Here is a 25,969-nt window from a genome sequence, read left to right as displayed (position 1 = left end):
GAACATACTTTTATTTATTTACAATCAATTATATTAAAATTAATATTCTCCAAAATTTAAATTCAAAACATTCAAATTCATTTTCTGGAAAACTTTGTTCTTTGAATTGTGTCGTTGTAACAAATGAACGATATAATGTATTTTTAAAAATTTGCCGCTATAAATTATTCATTTATTTTACATTGTATTTTATTTTACATTCGACCATTGATGAAATTTTAAACAGCCGCGTGTGCGTTACGCACGACAGGTGCGCGAATGCGCGTCATTTACATTGCGCACGCGCCCGCGCGTCTTGGAACAGGTGATGTTACATACCTGACGAAGTGCGATGTCTCATGACCGTCATCGTGCATTCGATCACGCACGGACGACCTGCTTCACTGGACGATTCGATTCCTGGCTGTGATAATTACTGAGGCCCGTTGCGCCCATACACGCGGGACATACATCGCAATGATCACCAAAATGACAGTACCGAGATAGAATCGTGCCGACAGGCATCCCAAGATCCACGGAACGGATTATATTGGTACGTGGTGATAGTCCGAGGACGACAACGAGAGTAAAGACGATCGTCGTCGTTATCGCGTAAGAATCTCACCTTGGAAGTCTGTTTTCTGTTCGGCCACGGGAAAACCTTTTGCGAGTCCGTGTCCGAGAATACAACTTAACCTTTATTGCGTTTGACATATGTAACTGTAACGAGTACACGAATGAAGAGGAAGAGACGACGTAATTGTAAACAAAGCCCGTGTTAAGGTAACGGTCGAATGATTTCGCGATTTGTTTTTACATCCGTTTGTGCATTATTGTAACGTAGTGAGAGATCTTTTTATTTTACATCTTTCACTAATTTCGTTTGTAAAACGTATTGTTGATATTTTCTAAAATAGGGAGAACCATGGCTTTCCCACCTTTAGTCAGCTCTACGCCACCGCCCTTAGACAACTTTGGAGAGTCTGATGAAGACGAATTCGGAGATTTTACAGCTGGTGGAATAGATGGTACTTATATAGATTAACAGCTATCTAATAAAATATCAAACCGTATTACATATTAATAGTTTCTAAACTCTAATAATACTGTAATATAATAAAAAACTGGAACATGTACTATTATGATACATTTATAAGTAAAGAGTATAGAATGGACATGAGATGATATAAAAGGATCACCTATTTTTTTTCCAATCATCCTGTGATTTATTAATTCTTAAGATGAATTCTCACAATCAGTGCATGTTCCAGTATTATTAAAGTTTAGTAATTAACGCTTTGAGTATATTAGAGGAGATGCTACCCAAGCATGCATCTGCCACATACGTCGCATAACATGTCATAAAAGGCATCATAAAGATATAAAGATATTTTTTAAGACATATATAAGACATATATATATATATATATGTTATCTAAAGACATCATAAAGAAGTCTTCTAGACAATGCTTATTTATATTGCATATCAGTGTTATTTGTGTCATTTTATCTCTCTCTTCTTTATCATTCATAGATATAAAACAAAGATGGAAGTGACACAAATAGCATTCGTAGCATTTCTTTAAACACATCGTTTATATCACTTTCTAATTTGTATAAATGTTATTATAGGTCTATCTGTTTCATCAGAGTCCCCTCAGAAACTCATCACTCCGATACAAACACCAGTAGCATCACAGAATGTATCTCCTCGATTAAACGGTCACCAGATTAACGAGTCACCAGTATTGGATAATTGTCCTAAGATAAACGAAACAAAATGTGGTGTCATAAATGATCTGTTGATCGTCGAGAAGGCAGGCAACAATGTGAGCCACATAAGATTGAAGGATAGAACAGATGATAGTAACGTATTGGAAAATAATTTTGAAGACGCTAGTGTAACAGAATACAATGTATTAGATTCACCCAGGAATGGCGAGTCGCGTAATGTTGAGATTAGTAATAGTGTTGATCATGTTTGTACTCAGAATGTTTTAGTTAAGAAAAATTTTGTTGATACAGATGTAATTAGTAGCAACAATAGTAGTTTAGCTGATAGCGTAAAGACAGTTAGTGAGCAGGAAGGATCGTCAAATGATTTGGAGGCGAATGACGAGGTTGAACCTGTGAGTTTAGACTTGGAAGATCCTACGAGTACGCCGGACATATTACAACAACTGGACGACGATTTTTACAATTATGAACAGTTTAAAGATTCCAACGAATGGAACGACACTGTTAGCGATAAAAAGGTGGATGTAACGGTTCTGCAAACGGATTATTTGAATGATAAGCCTAATTCCATGGACACAGAATGCAATGTAACGGATGAAGTTGGAGAAAATTACACATACGAGAATGAAACTTGTGTCATTGATACTAATGATAAATCTGTCTTCATCAATGATGAAAGGACAATTTCTAATTTTGTTATCTCTCAAGAACATAATGTAGGCGGTACTGACATTTTTAGACAACCGGACTGTGAATTCAGTATTCAGCCGAAATACATAAAGATGTACGATGTAATATCTAACACTGAGACGAGTAATGAGAAGTCGAATAAAACTATAGATGATTCTTTTAATTTCGATTTCACTTTCGACGACGATACTGTGAGAGAGGAATCAAATTTAGATCATACATCCGTACATGCGCATACTGAAGACATTCACCTTCGAAATTCTAGTAAAAAAAGCGACGCGAGTACTTTTCCTAATAATTTCTGCGATATAGCTGATGTAAAAAATACTATACAATCAAAAGAAAACGAATATGTAGCCGTAGAAACGAAAAATCAAACTGTTCAAAAAGTAGCTGTGAATGGGATAAGTGAGGAAATTTCTGCTAAGAAAAAAGAGTCGAATAATGAAGAGATACACAAAGATTACATTCCGGAAAACGGTTTTGATGCACACGATCCAGATAATTCTGATTTTACAGAATTTATGGAGCATAGAGATTTTAATGGTGTATCGGAGTTGACAAATAACTACAATTCAATATCCAATAATAGTACATACGAGACAGTACAAATTCACGGTTTACATACATCTTCATCTGAAGCGTCTTGTATACAAAAATTTTCACCAATTAAAGGAGCTTCACTGCCATCTATTAATACATCTCTCGACTGCTTAAAGGATAAAATTAATATTACGAATAATACGGGCGAAGAATGTGCCACATTTAAAAGCGAAAATTCTGTAGTATATTTTAGTAATGGTGAATTTTATGATTTTCCTTTACGAACAACAGAGCCGGTAGCAACCAGAGCACAAGAAGATAATTGTCCCGGATTCGAAAGTGCGGATAATGAAGATGATGATTTTGGTGATTTTACTAATTTTTCGAGCACAACGGTAGAATGGAAATCTGACGATGCTAAAGAACTGAAGGTACCTGAGGACGATGATGATTTCGGAGACTTTAGTAATTTTGAAACATCAACGGATGTAGTAGAAACACAACAGTTTAGTTTAAAAGAATCTATATGTCGGATAGAAAACAAGAATGTGAGTTTAGGAATGTTTGTGTAATACATGATTGCTAGTAGTTTATTAGAGTAAAAAAATGAGAGTATCGCTTTAACTTAGATTTTTAGATACATTACATTATGATATATATGAAGTAATATATAATTTTATATATTTTAACATTAATTTAATTAAAACAATTTCAGGCTGCGAATAAAATAGAAGATATAATAACAAATATGTTTTCTGTGCTTTCTGAACATCACGAAGTTGAGTTAAAAGCCTTAATAGATAAAGCAGATAAAGTTTGGCAGAATGTGAAGAGCGTGGAAGAAACCAATGCTCTCACTTACCAATGGGCGAATAGTAGTAGTAACAATGTTCTTTTGAATTCTCTTGGCATCGATTCTCGGAATATTGTAAGTATACACAACTTAAATTAAAATATTTTTATATATTTATGAGAAAAAATAACGATTTTTATTGTTGTATTTTATATGTAAAATTAAAGCTATTTGGACCAAGATGGAATCCGAATATACCAAGATTTGCTGCAAATCTTGGTTTTACTCCGTTAGAGCCAATTAAAGCTACTGCTGAGTCTCAGCAACCTTCTGCAGCCAATACCAGCAAGATACAGGGTGCAATTTGTTCAGATGTAAGTTGTTTTAATTTCTATAGTATGTGTAAGTAATTTACGTATTAATTAATAATTGTAACGTCGTATTAGGAAGTACCTGCCGCCCAATTTGATTGGAATAGTTCTGGCCTTGTAAATCCTCTAGATGCTAGTAAGTATTTATTGCATGTTTAGTGATTAAAATATTATACTTAGGAGAGAAACATAGCTAAATGTCTCGTATTTTGCTAATTTATATTCTCATATATAACGAGATAAAGAAAGAGAATATTTTCTGAATAAATATTCTATATGTAAAAATAGTTTGATGTGTTGTCTCTTACATATAGATCGTATAGATCAAGGCTGTGTTTGCTTTGGCGCTTATAGTAAGCATAATTATCCTTGTTTAATATTTCACAGCAAGGAAACAATACTTTAAGTGGTGTGAGTGCCAAAGCGAAAGCGGTCTAAGTGTGTTGAATTTTGTCCTAAATGTCGCGAAAAATAACAATACAGGTGGTGGGTTATCCGCTCTTCTGCCTCTGGATTTATTGTGTCCGTTTGATCCTCTACTAACACCCCATTGCTCCACACATTCCGAATCCTATCATCAGTCATCTTGCTCAACGAACTCCGTTTATTACTGTAAGTGCTCAAGCTGTAATGTCTTTGTTTTTGCATACATGTATATGTATAAATGTATATTCATAAATTTTGTTTCAAATAGGATATCTTTTCTAAATGTATATATTAAAAATTAAATAGACTGCCACTTAATTTTGTTTTGCTTGGTTTTAAACATTCATAGTATTTTCAAAATTATTGTATTGATAATTCAACTAATTGTTAATTTTTATTATTAATACAGATTCATCAGAAGCAGTTGTACAAGAACCAAGCCAATCCATAAAATCGCAAAATTTATCCGATCTCACTTACAGTTCATTAAAACAGCAAAAATCATCCCAGATGTCCAAGATAATAGAACCATTACCAGGACCCTGTACAGTGGAATGGAAGAAAAAAACCGAACAAGACATTGGAATTAAGCAGAAAAGCAACTCTTCACATCGAGTATTGAGAAATGTCCATCTAACCAACAATAAGTCATTTCCAATAAGCAATAATACTTCCAGGGTACATGAATATCACAGAAAGATATCAGTAGGTAAGAAAGAGAATACGCAAGGTACGGAGCACGTAGTCGTGGATCGATACGGGAGACCGATGACCGTGCAAGCCGAGACTATAAAAGTTCTGAATCAGTTACCGGACCTGTCGTTCTTGAATGCGAGAACTTTATTGTTCAATCGCGAACAGAGACAGATCGTGCCGGATCTGGGCGCTATGATAAATCGGAAGATGCCCGGCTGAGTAACATCGGTCTGAATGCGAGTTTGAAAGGGCAAACGCGAGAGGAAACTTCCCAGAGAACCTATTGCCAGCTGGATGTTTCTAAGTGACCCATACAATCAAAACGTACTTCTGCTACCTTTCAAACCTGTGTTCAGACCAACCTTTAATCCAACCTTGACTCTTCCACGTCAGGAAAGGATAATGAGATGCCACGTATGAAAGACACTGTCCTATATTAATCTATTTGCTTGCGGCACCGAATAATGCACTTCGACATTCCGAATCATCATTGTTTTGTGATTTTATAGCGCTATTGGTATTGTTACTGAATCCTTCAAAGTCTTTACTTTGTTACGCAATTACGATTTAATGTTGTACTGATCATTTAAGAAATGATGACATGTAAGTTTGTTTCGTTAACTCAACAGTTGTGTAATCTTTATTAAAGACGACAATTTTTCGTTACTTACATAGATATAAGAACTCACACACACATTCGGCCATATTCTAGTCTACAGTTCTTAATGATAAGTTTTCTGTATTATATGTTAGGAGAGATTTGTTCGATATGTTTATTTCCGATGATAATTGCAGGCAATTAAATAGCGCCAGAGTATTATACTCGTTTGTATTGTATTTCAAAAATTTATCTACTAATATTCTGGAATTACTTTTAGAAGAACCAATCTGAATATTTATCTTGGATTCATTTCTATTAATGTAGACTAACTTTAATTTCAGTTCAATTGACTCTTCATCTTTTTCTACTTCTTAGGATTAGAAAAAGATGAAAAGTAAGTTAAACTGAGATCAATTAATCTTCATTAGTGAGAATGGACATTATACATTCAAGAAACTGCGCGCGTACTTTGTACGACATTGATATGTTACAATTTCAAGCAATCGTAAATATTTCCAGTCATATAGAAAGAGAACACATACTTTATCTACCCAAAATAAAAACTATATACTAATTGTAAGTCAATTATCGTAGATTGACGAGATTGATATCTGTAATGAAATCGTCGAGTGATACATTTATCAAATTCGCTTGATGCTTTTATTGCACATTTTGAATTTCTACTATGAAACGTGATGTACTTAATTATGTAAATTTCGGCATTTGCATATTGATTATTAGAACGAAACGATAAATATTATTACCATTATTCGTTATTTATTAATAATAATATTGTAATATATATTTTATGTAAAATATTGTGGATAACATTAACACATAGGCAATCTTTAATGATCGAATCGTTGTTACTTTTCTTAATCACTCTATGAAAGCGTACGATTTTTTTTAATTCTCGATTTTTTCCCGATCCTTGAATGCAATCTTTTATAATAGTCAGAACAATTTAGATGCAAAGCAATTCATTAGCTCACAATTACTTTAATTATATTAAATATAGAAGAATTCTATAAAATATGAATTAAATAACAGTTCTGCATAATTTTTCTAATAAAAATACTTTTATTAAGCATATTCATTTTATATTTCATAATGTTTTATAAAATACTGTCATCAAAATATATATATTAGTTACAATTAAACTATCTAATAATAATAGTTGCTCTTGCACATTAAAAATGAAATTGCATTTTACTTTAATATATTATCAATTATCAATTTTTCGCACACACATAATAGATTTTTTCTAATATAAAATAATTTTTATTAAAACGTTGGAGTTTAGACTAGAACATTTCATTTCGGCACATAATACAAATCGGATACGTGCTATAATAATTTCATATAGAAATTTTTTTTTAAACAATTAAATAATTTTGTTAAATACGTTAAATAATTTTATCTCTTAAATATAAGGAAAAGAATGCAATATATTATTTTTGTTATTAGGAAAACATATCCTCCTCAGAGCTGTTATGTTCTTCTTTTGAGTTGTTAAGAACTCGTTTGGATTTCACTGTATCATACATGTTTGTATTTTGTAACATTAACTTGACTTTACTTGTTGAAGGCTCAGGGCTTGTATCTTCACTAGAAGAAAAATTCATGTGTCTCTTAAAATTTTGTTTACTACTCTTTGGTATAACTTCCTGATCATTTTTATAATCCATCTTTTGTTTCTTTAACTTAGATGGTTTAGTATCATGCATTTTCTTACTCTTTATATCTGATCCATCACTTTCATCATCAGTGGTTTCGTTATATGCTGATTTCGTTGTTGTCTTTTTTGTATTATTTAAAGCCTCCTGAAGCTCTCTAATCTTTTTCTTCTTTGTATTCAGAAGTAAAAGAAATTTCATGTTAAGATCTTTCTCCATAGTGTTCTTTTTGTTTATTATTTCTTCTAAATCCACGACCAGTTCTGTATTGCTTTTCTTAAGGTATTCATTCTCTTTTTCCAGTGTCAGTGCTCGCTCTTGGTATTGTTGATAGAGTTCTAATGATTGTTTTAACGTGTCGGACAGAATTAATATATTCGAAAGAGAATGCATTGCAATTTCTCCACGAGTGAGAATATTTTGTTGTTTCCATGTGAATGTCATTCCATCTGATTCATCCTGCAGAAAGAACTGTATATCAATGTCTTTTCCAGAGAATGCTTGTTTTGTTTTCTCCAGATATGTTTCAAAGGATTCGTCCAAGTGATTTAAGAAGTAATTGGCACTCTCTATATGCATCTAAAATATAAGATAATAAGATAATTTTTAATAGATGATAATCATCGACTGTTGGCAATGAAATTATAATTTCTTGATAAACCTGATAAAATTGTTCAGATTTTTCAAATTTTGTCTAACACTTTGGCTATGTTTTTTAACAAGGACACAGTGTAACACAATGAATCATTACATTCTTGTTGTATATGCCAACTTTAAACAAGGATAAAATAATTCAACATGTAATATTGTCTGGAAACCTTTGCTGGAAAAGATCCTGATTACGATCAACAGAATGTTGCAATGTTGCTTTGAAATTTGGTTGCTATAAACGCTTTGTATTCTTTGATTGGTCAATTAATTTTTTTTTATTAATCAATCAAATGCTTCAAAGTATTTGTAGTGAAACTTTGACTGCATCCATAAATATACAATAAAATAAGTAAATAGTTAATTAAATTACCTCACCACTTAATGGTAGTGTACATGGCCTCAACACTATTATTTTGAAAGATGTATCCTCCCATTCTGTGTATAATGTAAAATTGCTCTTGTCCACTTGATTCACAAGTTTACTTACACTCACGTTAATCATGATGTTTCTTTTCGGTAATCCAGAAAAAGTGTGAGGCAATTAACGAGAAAAGTCATCAAAAATATCTGATGTGCAGTCATCTGATGATGAAGATTTTGTTAACTTGATTAAGAACTCTTGTTAGAAGAAAATACATTTTGACATTGTATAAAAAAAGAATTTCAATCGGATCCGACAATTAAGTTTGTACTTTAATAATTCATAAATACGATTCAAAATTGATGTGTGTATTATAGGTTAGTGACATGATGCGATAAAAATAATAGTAATACGCATGCGCCAACCCGGTAAAAAATTTTTCATGCATGAATATCAATATAAATATGTATAACATACATAACACGCATAAATATTCATAAACATGTATAATTATGCATATGTCCATACATGTTCTTTTTTTTACTTTTTTCCAAACTTGTTTTTTTTTTCTAAAACAAACAATGCGAAAATTATCCTCTTAATTATTTTTTATGTTTTCACATTACTATTATTATTTCTATTACACTAAAAAGTAATTTTACAAAAGAAAAAAGGATGTATGAACATATTTCATACATAATTATACATGTTTATGAATATTTATGCGTATTTATATATGTTTAAATATATTTATATATATTTATGCATGAAAAATTTTTTACCGGGCTTCGCGGTGTAGCAATTTTTTTAATTAAAAAAACTTTAATTAAAAAAATATGTATTTAAAAAATAAAAAATTGTTGAGGTTATCACCTAATTAGGTTGTAAAACAGACATAGAAAATTAAAATTAAAATTAACAAAATATAGATAATAAAAAATAATAAAATAAGACAATAGAACATTTTTCATAAATTTCTTCATGAATTTTGTTTTTTGTAAAACATAATATTATATTACATATGTTGATTATATGTATTATGCGTGTAATTGGAGTTTTATTGTCATATATCAGGCGTGATACCAATCATGAAACTTTTTTCCTAGGATGAAAAGTGAAAAGTAAAAAATTTCTCCATTAATTTTAATGATACCCAGGCATATTCCGCGTATATTGAAACAAAATCCGCCAAAAAATGGCCAAGCTTTGGATTGGCTACAGCAATTAAATATGTGCAAGAATTGTGTAGGTACTTGCATGTTTCCCATGATTCCCCCCGAATAAAATAAAAAATCTCGTAGTATTGTATATACAATATATAATAAAGTGTAATTAGTTTAATGTAGTACAATGTAATAGTATTAAGTAGCATTTGATATACATTCTTGTGTGACACTCGACGGATTTTCAAAACGTAAGAGATTTCTAACTTTGCCATTTTCTGTGCTAAAATTTAAGGACTAATTTTGAATAAGACTAAATATATTTTACAGGGTAAACTATGGAGAAATCTGCACTCAAAATCATTTTTAAAGTATTAGCTATAATATTACATAAATAAAAAATACGCATTTAAGATTCACAACCCATGATAGCACAGATCTCCAAGGAATGTTCTGAAGGATGTCTTGAGAACATCTTAACGTCCTGAAAACGTACTTAGGAAGATCTTTGAGATAAAATGTGCTGTATGGGAACTGACATGTTTGACTACAAATATATGCAATCGACAATTAACATAATTGGCTGCGTTCCGTTTCATGCATAATGCGCATGACATCATTTATTCTTGTTATTCACCGAATGTTAAGGATGGTCTCCGAAAAAATTCCATTTTCTTTAGATTTTTCTGAAACTTACAGTAAAAGCTTGTTTTAGTGTCTTGAACATGTGCTTTCCCTAATAATACACTTTATTCAAGGGACGTTCTGGCAAACGTTCTTAGGACATAGGGATATCCTCTGAATGTTTTTTGGATCTGTGTTATTGGGGTTAAAACTCAATACCCAGAGCGGGATTAAAAATCGAAATATTCCACTTCAATTAAAGTTGAAGTGTTTAACATAGGATCTTCTTATTCTGTCTTACATTGTAATAAAGTTTTTCTTAACAATTTTTTGAAACAATGAGACATAAAACTTTAATATCACAAGGAATAACATGAAATTTGTCTGAATGTAGCTTCCGGTATTCATTTTTAAGAAATAATCTTTGAACAAAATAGTACAAAAAAAGTAGCTGCACTATTAATAATTTGAATAAAGAATTTTATTTCATATGATATTTGTATTTATTAGAACACTAACTATATTGTATAAAAAACTTGTATAAAAACATTAACACTTATTATGAAATATCTTATACTATATAAAAGTGAAATACATTATTTTCATAATGGTGAGCACTAATGTGCTCATTGGGTTGAGTACAACTGCAGTCGAAGAACGTCCTTAAACAAGGATGACGCATTAGTCACATCATGCGTGAAACGATAGTCACCCATTATATAATTTTTGCGCCGAGAAGCATCAAGAATACTTATAGAAAATCCATAACATTACTCATCTGGACCTAAGTTTTAGGTTCATATGTAACAGCTTTTATTTTACCAGGTATAAATAAAAGGCAACAGAACGTTAAGGTTAAGTGTGAATGTTAAAATTTTGAACGTAAATTTCTAACCATTTTCTATAAATAACAATTTTTGTATTTACTTAATACTGAGAATCGTGACCACAACAGAAACTTTTTATAAAAAATTTTATGATAAATCTTATCTTTCATATTAATTGTGATTGTATGATTTATAGGTTACATTTTGTGGAGATTCTGAAATTCTCAAGTTAAAAGTCAGAATCGCAAAGGATACACTTAAGGATTAGTTTTTATTTATAATTTATACACTTGTCCAATATATCCAGAATATAGTGGAAACATGATACGTGTACCATTGCATAAAGCACTAGAATCATTGGCTTGGCTAGAAGGAACGTGGCGAACCGAGAATCAAGGCAGCGGCAAATACCCAACAATTAAGGATTTTAGCTATTATGATGAGATAAGTTTCATGTCCTTAGGGCAACCTATGTTCAATTATACTGCGCAAAGCTTTTCCAATTCTGATTTAAAGAAGCCAATGCATCGGGAAACAGGTTTTCTGAAAGTAAATCCTGGAACTAATCAAGTAACTCTTATCTCAGCACATAATTTTGGTTTAACTACCATTGAATGTGGCGAAATAACTGACAAAACCATCAACTTAAATAGTACTGATATAACTAGGATAAAAGAGGCAAAGATACCCCATGTAACACAGGTATATTTAACAGTAAATTTGGTCATATTATACTAGATTAGTGCATGCTAATGTATATAAAATTAGCAAAGTTAAATGTAAAAGGATATAAATATTATTTGATTTAATATTTAAAATATCATCACGTTATTGAACAAATATATATTGTTGCCAAAATTATGTTATATCACTACTACATTTAGATACTTTGTATAAAGTAGCCTTTAATGTGCACTAATCCAGTGTAATATAAGTGATCAAATTTATCATAAATTTTAATAATTTAACATTTGCAACTGATATTTATGTAAGTAATAGCATAATTAAAATATATTTCTAATTTTATGGCAGGTACGCAGGGAATTTAAACTTCACGATAATTGTTTGGAATATATATTTTACATGGCAACATCGAATACTCCAGTGTTGACTGAACACTTACAAGCAAAGTATACGAAAGTGAGCGAAGAAAAATAAAAGGATGTAAGATAGGGTGACCAGACATTTGGTTCCAGATGACTTTTTTTTAAGACCTGCTGGATTTTCAGTATGTCCAGGGTGTACTCTTTTTAGCACTTATTTTATGAGAAAGAGCGAGAGGACCGGAAGCTATTGCACATGAAATACATAATAGTAAGCTAAATTATTATTATTAAGGATGCACCGGATCGTAAAATTACCGGATATCGGATATCCGGTGCATTTCTAATTATTATGTATATGTGATAAAATATTTAAAAATTGTTAAGTATTATTATGTAAAACATTTTTTGGCTAATACTAAATACGTGTTTTTATCGTTCTTAGGATTTTTAAATGTACACCCTTCTTCCATTTTTGAGTTTAAATATACTATTTACTTTATATTACCATGTAACTTTTTTTGTTTTACTTTTGATTCTTAATGTCCTAATTTTGTACTATTTTCTAATTTGGAATAGTCCTACTTTACTTAAGTTAGATCTGGTCACCCTACCAGAAGAGCCAATAAAGTTTTAATTTTATTATATATTTTTAATTACTGTACTTTTTTTAAGCGTAAATAAAATTTTAGAGCGATAAAAATGCGCATAAATCTATTGTTCATTATTTAATCATCTACTACGATTTAAGAATCTGTGTACACGTGCATGACAGATTTACTGTTAGTAATTACAGATTTCACGAACTTACCATAATAAAGTATTCACTTTTTTGTTATGTAACAGCAAGATCTGTTTTTCATGAAATTATGTTTTCTGCACTTCGGATATATATATCTAATTAAAGAGAGAGAAAGAGCAAAGATAAAACTATATAGATGCTGAAAAGAATAGATCTGTAATAATACATGGAGCGTATATTTTTCCGATTGACAATCGCGATTTCCATTTATGAGATAAGTATCAAGTAAATGTTCGTGATGTTACAGAACGTTACGTGCTTGCGTATAGTTTCATGTAATAAATGAGATTACGGGATGATGCGAAGGTATAAGCGGGGAGCAGACTCTTGCATTACGCATAACATAGAAGACTTAAGAAATTCAACCAATCAGAGTTCTTTATTTCATAAAAAGGAAACTAAGGATTTTGATTGGTACATTTTCGTATACATTATGTTGCGCGTTATGCAAGAGTCTGTGCTCCCCGCTATAAAATATTGGAAATCTCACGTTGTTATCTCAGTATGAAGTATACATTTTACTGTTGAAGACGCGTAGATATGAAAAGTCAATCAGAAGCCTTATTAGACTAGATTGCTAACTATAACTGCCACAAAGATGGAGATGAAGATCTTGCAACTGCATGAGCTAATGCACGTACTGGCCTGGTTGGAGGGCACGTGGATAACGGATGAGCCCGCAGTGGGCACGTATCCGACCATCAAGCCCTTCAATTACTACGATGAGATAAACATTACGTCCACAGGTCAGCCGATGTTCAATTATATCGCACAGAGCTGGCATCCGGATTCAGGGACACCGATGCATCGAGAGACCGGCTTTCTGCAGATCTTACCAGGAATTAACAAGATCGTACTTAGTCTAATTGGTAACATAGGAGTGTTTACAGTCGAAGAGGGTGATCTGATGAGCAAAGATAACAATACCATCGACTTAAACAGCAACAATATACTGGCGACAGATGCATCGATACCATCTTTCTCGCCTTTAACAAAGGTACAATTAAGTTTTCGGATATATATTGGATGTCTTGTAACTGTAGATATGATCGTGAATGGGTAAAGATTCTGTATAAATAAGTAAAAATTTAACAAAGAGAAAAAAGAAAATTGTCTAATCTTTAAAGTTAATTTTTCTAAACACAAAAAGCGTTATGAAGACTTGTCTTCAACTTTCCATTGAAATTGTCCACATCGCAATTGGTATGGTTTCTTCTGTTTTTTTTTTTAATCAAAGATGAAGAAATCATTATGTTGATTATAGCACGATCGGCTTCAGTGGGGACAAGTCTTCAGAAGATCTCTTGTTCGATCATGATTTAAGAATATGATGTCATCTGATGTATCATAATGTCTTATATGATTATGATAACTTTTTTATTTTTATTCTATATTTTTTACTTATTTTTAAATATGGATTTATTAATTGAATATTCTTCAATTACAAGACATTTTTCTTTTGTATGTTACACTTGAGCACTTTTGCGTAATATATTTTTTAAATATTTGTTCTCGCAAATATCGAATATTAATTATGTAATTAAAAAATGTTGATTTTAATTAACATTCTTTTGTTTCCACGATAGACACGTCGAGTGTACAAACGCAACGGCGACAACTTAGAGCTTATTTTCTACATGGCGACATCGAAAACACCTGAGTTGACGGAACATTTGAATGCAAAATATAGAAAGGTGGCATAAAGATAAAGAGGTGGTGAAAGATATGTGTGTGTTAGAAGACACAAAAGTGAAAAAAATCTTTCAGTTTCTATGAATTATCATTCTTTATTCGTTTTATATTTATATAAAAACAATATATATATTCTTGAAAACATAAATGTATTCTTTGATACAGTTAATAAACAGCATGTATTCATAATTTATTAATGCAGCATAGTGTTGGTTTGTACACAATTATACACCCTCTCTTATTTCGCTTTTATCAAGGTGAATCAACTAACTGGAAGTCGGGGCACACGATATCTAGGAGAAAATTTGCAACTGGCACGCGACGTGACCGCATAGAGTACTGCGCCACAGATTGCATCCTTAAGCGTATCCTTTCACGCCCGATCGATGGAATTTAGTTATATTTCGTCGCTAACTACTGCAATGTGACTTTTATCGATTGTAACTTGCGATTGACGTTGGAGTTACGTCGAAGTACCACAAATTTTAACTTAATCCTTACTGTTTTAATTGCGTCATTATTTTTCGTAAAATAGAATTTGAGATAAGGAATCGAAAAATGAAAATTTTAGTGTCTAATGTTCTAGTATTCTTTTTATAATATTTAGAAAGTTTTTATATTATTTAGTATACGTGATAATGTTGCGATAATAATCATCGATAAATTTCTAACTTTAGGATCGTGTTGGAGAACAGCGTTAAGAACAGCGGATACGAAAAAGATATATTAATGATTAAACTTCTTATTTCTTTTCTCATAATTATCAAATTTATAATCATTTTATTTTTTGAATTATATATATGAAAATTCGAATTTGATTTTAACAATAATGTTAACAACAAAAAATCGCGACTGATACAGTTCTGAAATGATAAATGCGGGTACCAGTTACACACGTGGCGAGAACGTGGACCCACGCGTTTCGTAACATTGTGAAATTCAAGTTAAAGCTGCTGCTTAGTCGAATTCGCTCGGCATAAAGGGAGTAGGGAACGTAACACCTGCGTGTTTACCCGCTGAAACAGCCCCGACCTGCCACGGTAGACTCGACGATTCGACCGCGACAGTTGCTCGCCGCGTCGGCATGACGAAGGATCGTTTCTTCGTCCTGAAAGCCTTGAGGATATCGGACTCAAATACCGAATACCTCGCGCACACCAAGTATTCATTCCATTGTTGTTGCATCTGTACCGCCGTTGTGAACAATTCTGGGCGATTCGAGTGTCGTTTCGACACTCGAATTCTCACCCTAATAACTTAATCTTCGTTTGATCATTTTTGAATTTAAAAGTATGTCTCACATTTAATCATCATGTTGAATTTTTAATTCTATTCCTTTTTAACTGATTCCTATCTTATACTTTTCCTTTAAAAATATTTAATTCTTTTTAAATAACGTTCGCTTTTATGATTTAAATATTCTATGTTCTCCAATTATTTCCCGCTAAACACGAAGTAGTAGTAATATTACATCAATATTATTGTATAATTTCTCATTTAACAATAGAAATGTAATGCAATACATGCTATACGAAATAAATTACATTGTTAAATAAGAAAAATTATCAGTATAATTATATATTGAAATAATATTACTGTCACTTTATATTTAATGAGTTTTACTCATTTTTAATATTTGTTTATGAAATCTCTCTTTTTAAAAACTTCTATTTCTTAATTCATTCTTTCATATTTCTTCATTTGCATCAAAACTTTAGTCTGGTATTCCTTCTACTCTTTTTTTATTTTAACAAAGTTCGTATTTCTTCTGGAGAAATTAACATAATTTTAAATTCAGAAAGAAACTAGAAAACTGTGGAAAGTCGATGAGTAAAAATGCGTTCGTTTCGAGCATTTGCATTATTGTCTTCACATCTGTTTCAGAGATGCTAAAAAATTCCTCGAATCACGATTATCGACGCCGCAAGATACTCTCGTCTTTCGAATCGCACAGTACATAAACTTGAACTTCCGTCGCGTGGAACGACGATTATTTGAATCGATTGTATGTCGATCGCCTCGATGTGCGACGATCGTCCTTCAACTTTTTGGTCTCTGAATGGCGCGCAGCATGGCACCGCTTTACGATGGTCACGATTATTACAAGAGAATGTTTGAGCTTCAGGAGAAGCTGCGGAAGAGGCAAGTATACCACATCTTCCAGGATAAATCTTGTGAATGTGGGAATACAATTGTTGATAATATTGCAAAATTTCCAGTGAGGAGGAGAGAATACGACTGGAAGAGCGATTCACCATGCTCATGCGAGAGTCCCGTAACAGGTGAGTGAGTTTCGAATCCGTTTAGAGAATTCCTGCAATGTCGCTTGATTGACTTGAATTTGCCAATTGATTGACTTGAATTTGAAATAGAGAGTGCAGATCAATGTGTCACTATCCTCATAAAAGAGTCTCAATAATATTATAATAAAGTCATGGTGAATGTCCGCTTTGTCACAGATGTGATATCACTATGATATTATGAAATTGATAAAAATTGCACTTCATTGCTATGACACACATAGATTAAGATAATAAAATGTTATATCATTGCGACTTTTTGATAATCTTACAATGACATTATTATCTATTTATGACTATTGTGAATCTATTGTGATGTAAATATTGATATTTTTTGTATATATTATGATTATAGTAGATATCTAATTACACCATGATTATAATGAAGTTATTGTAGTGAATTATAGTAAAGTTTGCTATATATCTAGAAAATTAATAATAAGTAATTGCAAATCTTGTGGTCTATTTATTAGGTATTATTTATATGTATATACAATATATACTATTCTATAATTTAATGCAATATATTATCATTAATGTATTATCAGCGAGTAGGGAAAGATGATAAGAATTATTAAAAGATAATTAAAAAGTTTTTAATTCAATTTTTATTTTTAAAAGATATAATAACATATTGCAGAGTTATTTTTAAATATTTTGGCAGTACAAAAATTTACAATCAATAAATGTATTTCATCTGGAAGCTACACAGCTAGAAATGGTGGGTCAAATCAACAAGATCATCGATCAATGTTGATTCGAATAATTATTTCTGGCAGGATATTTTTTGAACAAATTTCTCAATTTGAAAATATGAAATTTTGAATGAATTGTTCTAGCACGTCGCTTAGCACATTAATGTAGAGAAATTACCTGAAATACTCGATATCGATTCAGTGGCAGTCCGGTTCTACGGAATGTCACGATCAATAACAGCCGCGAGCTCAATCCCATTCCCGTCGATATATCTTCACGCTCGGGACGACGTGAATTCTGCTCTCTCGTTGTTTACGCGTCCTGATTCGTGTCTGGCCGAGACATCCGAGCGTTTCATCGATCGTGAACGTAGGATAAAAATGTTCACGATATCATGCCTCACGATAATGCGCGCCTCCATTTTCAAAGGAGTTGCGTTAGCTGTATATTGTCGTGGAGACTTCAGCGACTTTGTGCCACCGAAGTGACCTGCTCGTGAGGGAGTCTAACTTCTTAATCGATCGCTTAACCATTTGAGTGAACTATTTCTATGTCATTAAAAAAAAAAGAGATGAATATGTGCGAGATATTTAACGTAATAGGCCTTCCATAATAAATCATTATCTAAGCTTTAAGTCTTAAGTCGTAAGAAATTAATCAATTACAGTCAAATGTGAAAAGTCGAATCGATTATAATTAATCAATTTCTTACGACTTAAGACTTAAAGCTTAGATAATGGCTTATTGTAAAAAAAAAGCTATAAAACATGATGCTAATTTGCTAATTTTTTTTATTGCAATTTACGTAATTCCGTATCTGTAGAATTAATAATGTTATGAATCTATATAATAGATGAAAAAAAATGCTAGAAAATGACAGGGTATTGTTGAAATTTAAATTTGCCATTCGATGAATGATTTTTTAATTACAGACATGATGTCTGTATAAATCGATTACGCATGAGATATATACAGTATCTGGAGGAACAACGCACGAGGGATGAAAGAAATCACAAGCTTCTAGCCGCATTAGACAGAGTTATGAACAAGCTTGCGCTGATAAGCGCGAAAAAAGACAGACTCAATATTCTCAGAGTGAGTTATCATTTTAATCATTGTTATATCGTTTGTTATATTTTTATAGAAAAATTACTTCACGTTACTTATTTTTTTTGTTATAACAGTATTATTATTCATTATATTAAAATAAAACAATGAACTGTTGGAGGATAAGAATTATAGCCGATAAAATTCCAGTTATGTTTTTAAATTCTTTTTTAAGATTAATTTATTATTGATATAAGATTCAATCAACTTTTATTCTAAAGATTTAAGTTTTTTTATTTATTAATTTATATTCGTATTATCAAGTTCCTTTTTTTTATAGATGCAAAGATAAATTGAAAATATAAATGAAAACTGATTTTCTCGATTGTCAAACTTGATGCGTTTCATTAAAACAATTTTATAAAAAAATTTAAATTCTATATAAATAGAGGAAAGTCCCCTATTATGAGATAGGCGCCTAATATGAGATAGCGGCGTTTCTGCTAAACTATAGACGCTACCTATTGATTCCATCATGAATTGTCCTTGGAAAACTGTTTAGTAGAAAATTCATTATTAGATGATGCCTGTAGTCATCGTAAAAAAAGATTTTAGAATTTCGATATCTTCAAATTTCATTGAGATGAGCCTTTAAATATTGTTTATTATTTAATAAAATAAATATTTGGCAATAAATTCTTCATGTGGTGATAGAGTAAGGTCGTACTAATAGAAAAATATGGGATACGTTGAATTGCTTAATTACAGAAGTTAGATTTGATAATTGCAAAATCATAAGGCGTGGAAATCGTAATGAGATATCCAGGTTATTTCTAATATGAAATAACCCATGCTCCCATGTCATAGTGAAAATCGTTGCTAAAGTATAAATGTTATTGTACAATAATAAAAAACAACCGGAATGAATGTCTATTTCTGCGATGCTTGATTTCAACTACCTGAAGACGAGTCCTGGGTATAATGTATCGCATATTCATTTTTCGCACCCTGGCTGTGTTTATTTGTATTTAAGAAACATTAAATAAAATTTTTTAGCTACAATACTGATATACTTTGCGTTTTACTATCGATTTCTCAAGGCATTTCATATTAGGAGCACAATTTTTTGACTTTGCGATTTGCTCATTTTTTTCTTTAAAAAAAAAATGAAATTTGAATTAAATTTTATATAACATTTTCTTAAAGCTTATTAAATTCTCCTCAAAATGATCTATTATTTTTTTTAATTCTGCCCATAGACTTCTAGCATTTACTCAAAATGAACTCGGTATCTCATAATAGGAGTCTTTTCTCTATATATATTCTCATATATCGCACTATTCCTTGTAGCCACATAATGAAATATGAATATGTAAACGCAAATAAACGAATTAACTCCAACAAAATAACGTACTTCTTAATTATAATTTCCTACTCAAACAATATAACTATAATATAACATTTGTACTATATTTACAGTTATATTAATTATTGAAAGAGAAATTACAAAATGACAGGACGTTATATATAATATAATTTTGTGTTTCTTAGGATTGTTCTATGTAATTATGTTCTACCTAAGCGAGAATGTTGGTTTCTTTCCAGAAACAGTACGAGGCTCATTTACTTCACGCTTATGTGAATTACCGGCCACCCGGTAGTGTCACCGAGGATAGTGGCATCGCCAGTCAGAATGAGGATAGATACACGAAGAAAACTGTCGCGTTGGCACATCCCGATTTAGCATCTGCGGAAACAAGAAGCATTTCATCACCGCGATTGCATCCGGGGGCGCCTGGTCCACAGTCGAGTCAGCCAAGGTCTACCTCCACTTCCAAGTTGCACGATCAGACTGTCGTAGATGCCTCGTTAAATAATCCTCCACCAATTTTGATAACTACGCCATTAGGTGCAACCCGCGATGTCGACCATCGTCAGACGAATGTTCTACATGGACCACACATTTATGCCTCCGTGCCGAACGCTCATCAATATCCACGAATGATACCTTCCAATTATGACGGAAGTGCGCCTAATCTTCAGCATGTTTCGGACATTCGCGTTTCGTATGCGGAAGCGCCGATATTGCCAATTGCGCCTTCGGATAATCCCACTAATCGATTCTTCATGGAATCGACGCAAGTCTCACCCGGTCTTTCGGCGACCGCGCGGTTTCCCGCTGGAGATATCTCACAATATGAAAAGAACGTGCCTGTTCAACACCAATTTGACCCTTTGACCTCACGTCATTATCACGACACCAACATGTTGACGTCTGATCCACGATCGCAGATAAGAGAATACAATCCATCCGATACCGCAACCATGGAACCGACTTTAATGACCGGGAAATCGAGTACATACCGAACAGGATCTGACATGAACATTGCTAATCAGGTCAGTCCTTTACCGGGATACATGGACTACATCCTGGCGAATTCGCAGAAATCCGATGATGAAGGATCCACTCGTTCCATCACCAGCGACGACCTGGACAATTTGATGAGGCGCAACGAACATTTGCTGTGGGGCAACGCGGATATTGCCAAGACTCTGTCGCCGACCGCTTTGGGAACAGATAACTTTAATCTGGATGATAATGGCAGGACGGCGATTCTAGAGAAAGAACTGGATCGATATATCAGTAACATCCGGAGGATCCATCGGGAACACGGCGTGCAGAGCGTGGACGAACTGGACCATGAGCAGAACACTAGCGGCGATTTGTTAAATGTCTCCCTGACCGAAGATGGTCTGGAACTTCCAGCCGAGGATCGGGTGAAGAAGGAGAGGGTACCCGAGGAAATGGGCAAGATTCTAGCATTAGCTAGCGATCTTGCGTCCAGGACGGCGACTCTGAAGGATATTGCACGAAATTCAGTCGGGCAAAACGGTAGTGGAAGACTCATGGAAGTCGAGGGTGGAATTAGTCATCGCGAGAATGCAAAAAGCGATGCGACGGAATGTAAAGAGGAATGCGAGGCTGAAGGACGTACAAGAAATGAAATTCAAGAAGACGTTGCGACACACTCGGCGAAATTAGATCGACCGCGCGAAGACGCGCAGATTACGAAAGAAGATTGGAATAACGCGGCCAATTCAGCCGAGTCACGGGAATGCGATCGGGAAATATCTACTGCGAAAAAAGACAGCGTGAATGAGGAAATAGTCGCGAGTGACGGATCACAGATCGATTCGAAAAGTGCGCCGGATGAGAAACAACTTGATCTTGTAACCGGTAAAGAATCGGATATCGATGGTGTGTTTGATACTGCCGAGGAATTGGCGCCATGGGATCTTGCAAGTGTGCAGAAAAAAGTTCGCGAGTTACATTTGGACGATGCTGATGGAGACCGAGTGGCGGGAAAAAATGCCGAAGCTACGATGGACGTCAAAGAAGAAGTCATTAACGAATCGTCACGATTCATCGATCAAAACGTGAATGACAAAATGGACGCGCGTCCTCCGCAGGATACACTTCCTTGCTCGGAAATAGAAATGAAAACATTGGACACAAGCGAGGTAAATGAGACCGAGGAACAAACTGAAACACGTGGACCTATCGAGGACGTTCAAGACGTACCTTCTAAAAATTTGGGTCAACATTCAGTTGATGAATCTAAGACCGCGTCGCAGCCAGGTGAGGAACTTGGTGAACAAGACGAAAGTGACAGAAGAAAGCTGGACAACGACGAGACGACGGAACTTCGAGTTGATGATCAAATCGAAAATATTGTGAAAGATGGTGAGTACACTGCCGAGCAAGGATACGCTGAAGATCCGAACCAAACGCAGCAGTACGAGCAACAAGATCCAAATCAGCAATATTACGACCCAAACATGCCATACGACGCTGGTAACGAGGAGTATTCAAGATACGCTGATCAAGGATACGCTCAAGATGGTCAAGAGTACGTCGAGTATGTGGCTGACCAGTATGAGCAGTACCCTGAAGATCTTAATAATCAACAGTACCAGCACTATCCTGACGCACAGTACGAGCAGGATCCGAATCAAGCGTACGATTACGGCTATGACCCCAATCAAGGATATGGTGATCCTGCTCAGCAATACAATCCTAATCAAGAATATGAGAATAATCCTGACACTCAGGCGTACGATTATACTGAGCAAGTCCCCTATGATCCTAATCAGACATATGATAACGCGTACGAACAGGAGTATAAGGAGGACCAGCGGAATCCTGGTGACGACGCCGAGGGTCATGTAGAGAAATCAGCAGAAGAGACCTCACAAATACAAGTGGATCCAGAATTGGAACATAAATCGGACAAAGATGGGGATAAATTGCAACAGGCGGATGTTAACGTAGCGAGTCAATCGAAGAAGAAGAAAGATGTGATCAAGTCCCTTCTGGATTCCGATACAGATACGACGATCGAAAAAAATGTTTCGAACACAGAAAGTGATTTCGATTTCAATTAAGATATGCGACTATCGAAAGGATGTTGAACTTGTTACGGATGAAGAAAAATAGTGACGATGAGATCTCGTTAATAAAATAAATGAGATCTTGCATCTTTAAATGCCGACGTGAATATCTGCGATTAAAAGAGATGGCTATGAATAATTGTAATTTTTATTGAAACGTACAATGAGAGATGAAGACATAGATTTAGGTAGGTGAAGATAAACTAACGAATGTCAGTAAGACAAATGTGATCCAAGGAGGAAACGCGACTGAATCTTGAAATGAATTACGAAAACGGACTTCTATTTGTCCAGTTTATTCGTGAGAAGTGCCTAGAATATGGGATAATGAATTTAATTTTAATTATAGTTTCAATTAGAGCCCACGAGTTGTAGGCGAGAATAATTAATTGCGAATTTCGCTTGCTAAATATCATATTTACATAATGTAGATGTAGAATAAAATGAAGCAAAATGCGAATGAAAATGTACATTATTTCGTGGACGTTTACCTACTCTCGGAAAGGAAAAAATCTCGTTTGAGATTTAAATTAATTAATGTCTATAAATGCGCATTTATGCAGTTGCGAAAAAATTCATTGTTATAAAAACACGCTTGACATATCATTTTTTCACTTTAAAAGTGACGCGACTAAAAAAATGTAATTTCGGAGTTTATTATGAATGAGTTCAGTAAACATTATTTTAAAAGTGAACAATCTTCTCATAAAAAATTTTCAAAATTGTCACAACTAAAAAAAATGGTTTTTTAAGAAAACGAAAACGAAAAAAGTGGTACTTGATTATGAATATTCTTTTTGCCAATATTTATTTGATTAGTCAATAATTTTTTCTAGTTAAAAAAGTTTTCCCTTTTTTTGAGAAATTTAATTTTTTAAGTTGTTACTTTTAAATAAGAAAGCGACATTATAAAAATTGTTTTTTTTTTTTTTGAAGAATTGTTTGTTTGTGGAATTTTTCTATTCCATTTCTCATTCAAAGTATATATTGCGCAATATGTGCAATGAATTAATAAATAATTATATATTCAATAAATATACAATTATATTTAATTATAATTAATCCACGTATTGTGACATTACGAGACATGCGTAAGTGCATCGACAAATTCATTTTTTCATCTAATAATCTTGTCTTTTTTCATGCAAAATTTCAAGACTGAGTTTACAAGTTTGAAAAATTGATCGGAGTGTAGCTAACGCAGTCCCTCCAAGCTTTTTTATAATCTACGCGCGCATGCAAATAATTTATGCGTACACTACGCAACGCGAGACCCTCGTTCCCTCGCGTCCTGTATAATTAGTGCAACGCGGTGGCGGTGTGGTGGTCAGTCGCGCGGTATGGATTTTCACGGGATCGTATCGACGAGGAAGGGAATGAGTCTGCGCCAGTCGAAACGTCGCGGTTCGCAGCTGTGTCGAGCCTTCTCGACCAATCACGCTCAGTGCCACGCGCGTCACACCACGGGCGCAGTGCCGCAGGAGTCACCGGTGAAGAGATCGTTCGTTCATTTCGTCGCGAGTGTTCTGAGAAAGGTAGGTACCTTGTCCTTTTGTCACACACTTATTCCTCTTTATCTCTATTATTTTTTCTTCCCTCGGAATTATCGTCACGCAGAATCGCATTGTCTTGTGGAACGCGATGCGCTCTATCTGGCGAATTGAGTGAAAGGAATTGAAAGAAACAGAGAAAGAAAGAGAGAGAGAGAGAGAGAGAGAGAGAAAGGGAAAGAGAATAAGATTTACGGGCACATAACAAAAGAAATTTTCATAATGTCCTATAATGAAACAAAGGTGAGGAATTTCATCGCAAAGCGGAATTATTTTTATTCAAGTTGTGGTACATATTCAATTCTGCATAGCAGAAACAGTTACTATTCCTACAATGAGGGTATAAATATATAAAAAAAGATTCGATTAAATTTAATACAATTCGCTAGAATTAATGAACTAATTATAAAAGAGAGTTGCAATTTGTATACGCCGGGTCATTCATGTCTGATACGTATATCATAGTATATATTTTCTATACGTGCTCCGATAAGCATATTATCTAATTACGTGTTGAGGCATTAGTGACCCCATCCTATGCACGTACGTCACTTCGATATATCGTAAGATCGTAGCCAGTGACTCGCACGCTGCGAGTCGCAGCGTGCGTCAGACTTCACTGTCACGACGACGCACACGGCACAAAGCGTGTTTATGTGGCGCAGCTAGAGGCTGGAGCGTGCACCGGCTCCGTTCGAGACGATCGGAGTATTCGCGTGAGTGCGTATTCGAGAGGAGAACCTCACGCGTGGCGTCGACCATAGTCGAACCGCTTTCACTTGAATATTGTCTCGCGTCGTGCCGGTCGCGCGTAATCGAACGTCGCTGAACGTCGCCGCATTCGTGTCGCTATCGCACCGCTCTCGAGCAACTTCACTCTGTCGATTGTGCGGATCGAACTGGTCTGTGGACAGCGCGTACGGCTGCGCTGTGATTGGCCGAACGCGTGTGCCACGCTGCCTCGTGATTGGCTCGCTTCTTTCGTCGCATAGCTGTGTGCCGTTGTGATCGTCCGACAGTGGCGATCTCCATCGCGTACAAGACATTCCTCGTCATCCACAGAATCAGGCCAAACGAACGTGAGAGATCTTGTTTCTTTTTTAAGAGAAATATTTTTCCTAAAAAAATCTAATTTCTTAACACTGCAGCTAATATGGCTATATAGAGGGAATCCGGGTGCGATAAATTGCACCGTGGCACGACATAGATGTCGAGCGATAATAATTTCGCGTTTGCTGCATGAAACGCA

General features: G+C 33.9%; 6 protein-coding genes and 1 long non-coding RNA gene across 16 annotated transcripts in view; 5 read left to right on the top strand and 2 right to left on the bottom strand.

Annotated features, from left to right (window-relative positions):
• Window positions 1-389, bottom strand: part of LOC105150431 (uncharacterized) — a 43,477-nt gene extending 43,088 nt beyond the window's left edge. The window contains exon 1 of the long non-coding RNA XR_846721.2: window positions 319-389. This is a non-coding gene — a long non-coding RNA (uncharacterized LOC105150431). The remainder of the gene's footprint in view (window positions 1-318) is intronic.
• Window positions 279-6,055, top strand: Afti (aftiphilin). Of its 4 annotated transcripts, none has more exons than XM_011063445.2 (8): window positions 279-532; window positions 897-1,007; window positions 1,612-3,497; window positions 3,665-3,877; window positions 3,970-4,116; window positions 4,189-4,249; window positions 4,597-4,725; window positions 4,949-6,055. In XM_011063445.2, the coding sequence occupies exons 2-8, from the start codon at window positions 905-907 to the stop codon at window positions 5,452-5,454; spliced, it is 3,045 nt and encodes a 1,014-aa protein (XP_011061747.2). In that variant the 5' UTR covers window positions 279-532; window positions 897-904; the 3' UTR covers window positions 5,455-6,055. The 4 variants fall into 4 exon arrangements, with proteins under 4 accessions (XP_011061747.2, XP_011061752.2, XP_011061742.2 ...); XM_011063450.2 differs by having other exon boundaries at window positions 279-591; XM_011063440.2 differs by having other exon boundaries at window positions 279-762.
• Window positions 6,056-6,896: 841 nt separating this feature from the next.
• Window positions 6,897-8,965, bottom strand: LOC105150447 (uncharacterized). Of its 2 annotated transcripts, none has more exons than XM_011063561.2 (2): window positions 8,539-8,965; window positions 6,897-8,091 (listed from the first exon to the last, which is right to left on the bottom strand). In XM_011063561.2, exon 2 carries the CDS (start codon window positions 8,089-8,091, stop codon window positions 7,300-7,302), a length of 792 nt encoding a protein of 263 aa, XP_011061863.2. In that variant the 5' UTR covers window positions 8,539-8,965; the 3' UTR covers window positions 6,897-7,299. The 2 variants fall into 2 exon arrangements, with proteins under 2 accessions (XP_011061863.2, XP_011061856.2); XM_011063554.2 differs by having other exon boundaries at window positions 8,534-8,964.
• A 1,946-nt stretch (window positions 8,966-10,911) lies between these two features.
• On the top strand, window positions 10,912-12,894 carry LOC105150455 (peroxynitrite isomerase THAP4). 2 transcript variants are annotated; one of them, XM_011063573.2, is made up of 3 exons: window positions 10,912-11,136; window positions 11,335-11,840; window positions 12,171-12,894. In XM_011063573.2, the coding sequence occupies exons 2-3, from the start codon at window positions 11,460-11,462 to the stop codon at window positions 12,294-12,296; spliced, it is 507 nt and encodes a 168-aa protein (XP_011061875.1). In that variant the 5' UTR covers window positions 10,912-11,136; window positions 11,335-11,459; the 3' UTR covers window positions 12,297-12,894. The 2 variants fall into 2 exon arrangements, with proteins under 2 accessions (XP_011061875.1, XP_011061882.1); XM_011063580.2 differs by having other exon boundaries at window positions 10,912-11,165.
• Window positions 12,895-13,454: 560 nt separating this feature from the next.
• Window positions 13,455-14,876, top strand: LOC105150469 (peroxynitrite isomerase THAP4). The gene is made up of 2 exons (XM_011063590.2): window positions 13,455-13,980; window positions 14,570-14,876. Exons 1-2 carry the CDS (start codon window positions 13,582-13,584, stop codon window positions 14,684-14,686), a joined length of 516 nt encoding a protein of 171 aa, XP_011061892.2. The 5' UTR covers window positions 13,455-13,581; the 3' UTR covers window positions 14,687-14,876.
• Window positions 14,877-15,002: 126 nt separating this feature from the next.
• Window positions 15,003-23,636, top strand: LOC105150476 (uncharacterized). Of its 2 annotated transcripts, none has more exons than XM_087404575.1 (5): window positions 15,003-15,836; window positions 16,560-16,817; window positions 16,895-16,957; window positions 18,604-18,766; window positions 20,324-23,636. In XM_087404575.1, exons 2-5 carry the CDS (start codon window positions 16,735-16,737, stop codon window positions 23,162-23,164), a joined length of 3,150 nt encoding a protein of 1,049 aa, XP_087260701.1. In that variant the 5' UTR covers window positions 15,003-15,836; window positions 16,560-16,734; the 3' UTR covers window positions 23,165-23,636. The 2 variants fall into 2 exon arrangements, with proteins under 2 accessions (XP_087260701.1, XP_011061905.2); XM_011063603.2 differs by having other exon boundaries at window positions 15,003-15,965.
• A 573-nt stretch (window positions 23,637-24,209) lies between these two features.
• Window positions 24,210-25,969, top strand: part of AMPdeam (AMP deaminase) — a 33,720-nt gene continuing 31,960 nt past the window's right edge. For 2 of the 4 annotated variants that reach the window (XM_011063629.2, XM_011063612.2), the window contains exon 1: window positions 24,210-24,705. The gene's annotated coding sequence lies outside the window, so the exon portion shown is untranslated. Of the gene's footprint in view, window positions 24,706-25,386; window positions 25,800-25,969 lie in introns of those variants that run through there. The other 2 variants (XM_011063686.2, XM_011063620.2) reach the window with 2 other exon arrangements.

This window comes from Acromyrmex echinatior, chromosome 3, assembly GCF_024713525.1.
Source record: "Acromyrmex echinatior isolate Ae372 chromosome 3, ASM2471352v2, whole genome shotgun sequence".
NCBI lineage: Eukaryota > Metazoa > Arthropoda > Insecta > Hymenoptera > Formicidae > Acromyrmex > Acromyrmex echinatior.
This window is presented reverse-complemented; position numbering and strand designations above follow the sequence as displayed.

Excerpts from the sequence above, each read along its gene's own strand:
- Afti (XM_011063445.2), top strand. The coding sequence starts at position 905 with ATGGCTTTCCCACCTTTAGTCAGCTCTACGCCACCGCCCTTAGACAAC. Across the intron at positions 3,498-3,664 it reads GTCGGATAGAAAACAAGAAT|GCTGCGAATAAAATAGAAGA; the intron begins GTGAGTTTAGGA and ends AAACAATTTCAG. Across the intron at positions 4,250-4,596 it reads TGTAAATCCTCTAGATGCTA|GTGGTGGGTTATCCGCTCTT; the intron begins GTAAGTATTTAT and ends ATAACAATACAG.
- LOC105150447 (XM_011063554.2), bottom strand. The coding sequence starts at position 8,665 with ATGATTAACGTGAGTGTAAGTAAACTTGTGAATCAAGTGGACAAGAGC. Across the intron at positions 8,092-8,533 it reads CACTACCATTAAGTGGTGAG|ATGCATATAGAGAGTGCCAA; the intron begins GTAATTTAATTA and ends CTTATATTTTAG.
- LOC105150455 (XM_011063573.2), top strand. The coding sequence starts at position 11,460 with ATGATACGTGTACCATTGCATAAAGCACTAGAATCATTGGCTTGGCTA. Across the intron at positions 11,841-12,170 it reads AGATACCCCATGTAACACAG|GTACGCAGGGAATTTAAACT; the intron begins GTATATTTAACA and ends ATTTTATGGCAG.
- LOC105150469 (XM_011063590.2), top strand. The coding sequence starts at position 13,582 with ATGGAGATGAAGATCTTGCAACTGCATGAGCTAATGCACGTACTGGCC. Across the intron at positions 13,981-14,569 it reads CTTTCTCGCCTTTAACAAAG|ACACGTCGAGTGTACAAACG; the intron begins GTACAATTAAGT and ends TTTCCACGATAG.
- LOC105150476 (XM_087404575.1), top strand. The coding sequence starts at position 16,735 with ATGGCGCGCAGCATGGCACCGCTTTACGATGGTCACGATTATTACAAG. Across the intron at positions 16,958-18,603 it reads ATGCGAGAGTCCCGTAACAG|ACATGATGTCTGTATAAATC; the intron begins GTGAGTGAGTTT and ends TTTTAATTACAG. Across the intron at positions 18,767-20,323 it reads ACAGACTCAATATTCTCAGA|AAACAGTACGAGGCTCATTT; the intron begins GTGAGTTATCAT and ends GTTTCTTTCCAG.